Consider the following 2,968-nt stretch of genomic DNA (forward strand, 5'->3'; position numbering starts at 1 on the left):
TACCAGAGACAAAGATTCCTATAACCCATATAATAACCCCAGCCATAGAAACCCTCTCCGACAAATCAGAAGATCCTGAACATCCAATAAGCATAGCAGTTATCGAAGATCCTGACCCTAGGATCCTTCCTCAAGAGGACCCCGACGGACAGGATCCTCGAAGAAGTTCGCAATCATGGACCCAACGCATTATGGAATATCTCCAAAATGGCACGATCCCACCAATAGGAAAAAGCTAGAGAGCATTCAAAACACGAGTCTTAAGATTTGTCGTGATCCAAGGCAAATTCTATAAAAAATCTGTGGCAGGTCCGTAATTTAGATACCTGGAAGATCCTGAGGTTGCAGAAGTCTTGAAAGACATACATGAAGGAGACTGCGATAATCATACTGGGGGTAGATCTTTATGCTCCAAGATACTAAGAACATGATACTACTGACCAACTATGAAGAGAGATTATTTTCTACATCCTCAAAAGTGTGATGCTTTCCAAAGACATGGCAACATCCTACATCAACCGGCATAACCTCTACATCCAATTATCTCCCCATGGCCATTCATGAAATGGGGAATGGATATAGTGGGAAAATTACCGGTGGCCCCAGGAGGAAAAGTCTTCATGCTAGTAATGACTGATTACTTCTCAAAGTGGATTGAAGCTGAGGCTTTTGTTCAGGTAAGAGACAAAGAAGTAGTCTCATTTATTAAACGTAATATCTTGACCAGGTTCGGGATCCCGGCTGAAATCATATGCGACAATGGATCCCAATTTATAAACAAAAGGACAAGAGACTTTTGCACAAGCTGGGGAATCAAAATGATAATGTCCACTCCTGTTCATCCCCAAGCTAATGGTCAAGCGGAGTCTAGCAACAAAATCATAGTTAACAATTTGAAGAAAAAGCTGGTCAAAAAGAAGGGAAGATGGGCAGAAGAGCTTCCTTTCGTTTTGTAGGCAAATAGGACCACTTCCAAAGTGGCCACAGGTCAGACCCCCTATTCTTTGGTGTTTGGGACAGAAGCAGTAATCCCTACTGAAGTAGTGATCCCGACGGCAAGATACTTACTGCAAGACCAAGAGAATAACGACAGGATCCTAGTGCAGGATCTTGACACTATTGATGAGCTTAGGGATGTTGCCAAAATACACACTGCTGCTCATCAACATAAAATCATCACGAATTACAATAGGAATATTAGAGTCAGAAGGTTTCAAATAAGAGACTTGGTATTAAGGAAAACATTACAAAACACCAAGGATCCTAATGCAGGAAAATTGGCTCCTAAATGGGAAGGACCATACCTTATAGATGCTGAAGCAGGAAAAGGAACATATTGGCTAGTAACACTCGAAGGACATGTTCTGCCAAGATCCTGGAATGCTCTACACCTCAAAGCATAGGGTCGAATGATCCACAACAAAACCAAGGTACACATGTTCTTTACCTTAAGATTTTCATTATTACTTATTTTCTCCTCGAATATGTTACTAACTTAAGCATCGGAGGGGCGTTAGCTAGACTAACGCCCACCCCTAGCTAACGTTTGCTATGCAGAACAATGTATGGTTAAGGATCCTCAAGTCTGAAGATCCTGAAACATCAGGATCCTCAAGATTGAAGATCCTGAAACATCATGATCCTCAAGGTTGAACACCCTGAAACACAAGGATCTTGACACATGAAGATCTCAACGCCTTAATACTTGGTAAACTCCATTATATTTAACAATGTAATCTCTAAACTATCATATACACAAGCTAGAGACTGATCATCTCTCCCACGCTTAAGGGTACCTAATCCCCTCTAAGGTTTAAAGAGCTAATTACCTCTTTCACACGAACTAAGGTTCATACACCTCGCTTGGACGCATGATATCTAACTGTGGGATACGGGTAAGGGGATCATTTCACGATTCAGTGGCTTGGCAACCCTCTTATCTCTGAACACAAGTTGAGATCCTTAAGGTTTATAACATTTTCATGTTATCCAAAAAACGGGATCCTACCCGAGTAATTACTTAAGGTTTATAACATTTTCATGTTATCAAAGATTGGGATCCTGCCCCATAAATTACATAAGATCTATAACATCTTCATGTTATCACACGTTGGGAATTTCCCCCTGAGAATACAATCGAATTGTAACATTTTCATGTTATCTATCCCACGAATCATACCACAAGTTGGGATCCTCCCCAGAATATAACATTAACATGTTATCCATTGAACCTACGATGTTACATAAGAATTTTGTCGAAGTCTATAATCTAAACATGTTATCTGATGCGACATCGACCTCCGGCGAGGCTTCTGGTCTTCTGCTGCGGCGGAGATCTGGATATCACAGTGCAAAGTCGTTAGAGCCGTCCCAGGGACTGTGCCCCGGGAGCGGACTCCGACGGTCAAGTTAGATCAGCTAGAAGATTTGAGATGGTTCTCCATAGCTGGAGGGAACCATCTGTTGGATTAATGTCTAAGTCCATAACTATAATTGGTAAGACTTGACCCGACCCGGCATGGTCCATTTGGGTTGCATGGCATCATGCATTTGGATTGACTATAATGAGAGAAATAACACTTAAGGTTGGTTAATATATTATAAGTTCTAATATATTAATAAGGTTATTTAATTAGTATTGATCAAGAATTAATTTGGAATTAATTAAGTGATCAAAAAGAGACTAATTAAATATATGGGTTGATTGTGTAAATCATTCATTCTTATATATGTGGGCTTGTGATCCAAGATTCCTTATGTTGGACTAAGTCCATGGGGTGACCCATGGATACTCCATGGAGGTTAAAATCCATGGAGCATAAGGAATGGGTAAAGTTATGAGTCACATGGTGTAACCCTAATAGCCACCATATAAAAGAATCCCATGGCTCAAGAAATCGTGCACTAATGTGTGAGTGTGAGGGCTAGACGATTTCAAGGAGTGTTCAAGTTTCTCTCAAGTTATTCC

General features: G+C 40.6%; 1 protein-coding gene across 1 annotated transcript; it reads left to right on the top strand.

Moving 5' to 3' along the window:
- Window positions 1-629: 629 nt before the first annotated feature.
- On the top strand, window positions 630-1,403 carry LOC145157380 (uncharacterized). The gene is made up of 2 exons (XM_079076427.1): window positions 630-677; window positions 957-1,403. Exons 1-2 carry the CDS (start codon window positions 630-632, stop codon window positions 1,401-1,403), a joined length of 495 nt encoding a protein of 164 aa, XP_078932553.1.
- The last annotated feature ends 1,565 nt before the right edge of the window (window positions 1,404-2,968 follow it).

This window comes from Lactuca virosa, chromosome 2 (genome assembly GCF_052849685.1).
Source record: "Lactuca virosa cultivar CGN04683 chromosome 2, Lactuca_virosa_CGN04683_v6, whole genome shotgun sequence".
NCBI lineage: Eukaryota > Viridiplantae > Streptophyta > Magnoliopsida > Asterales > Asteraceae > Lactuca > Lactuca virosa.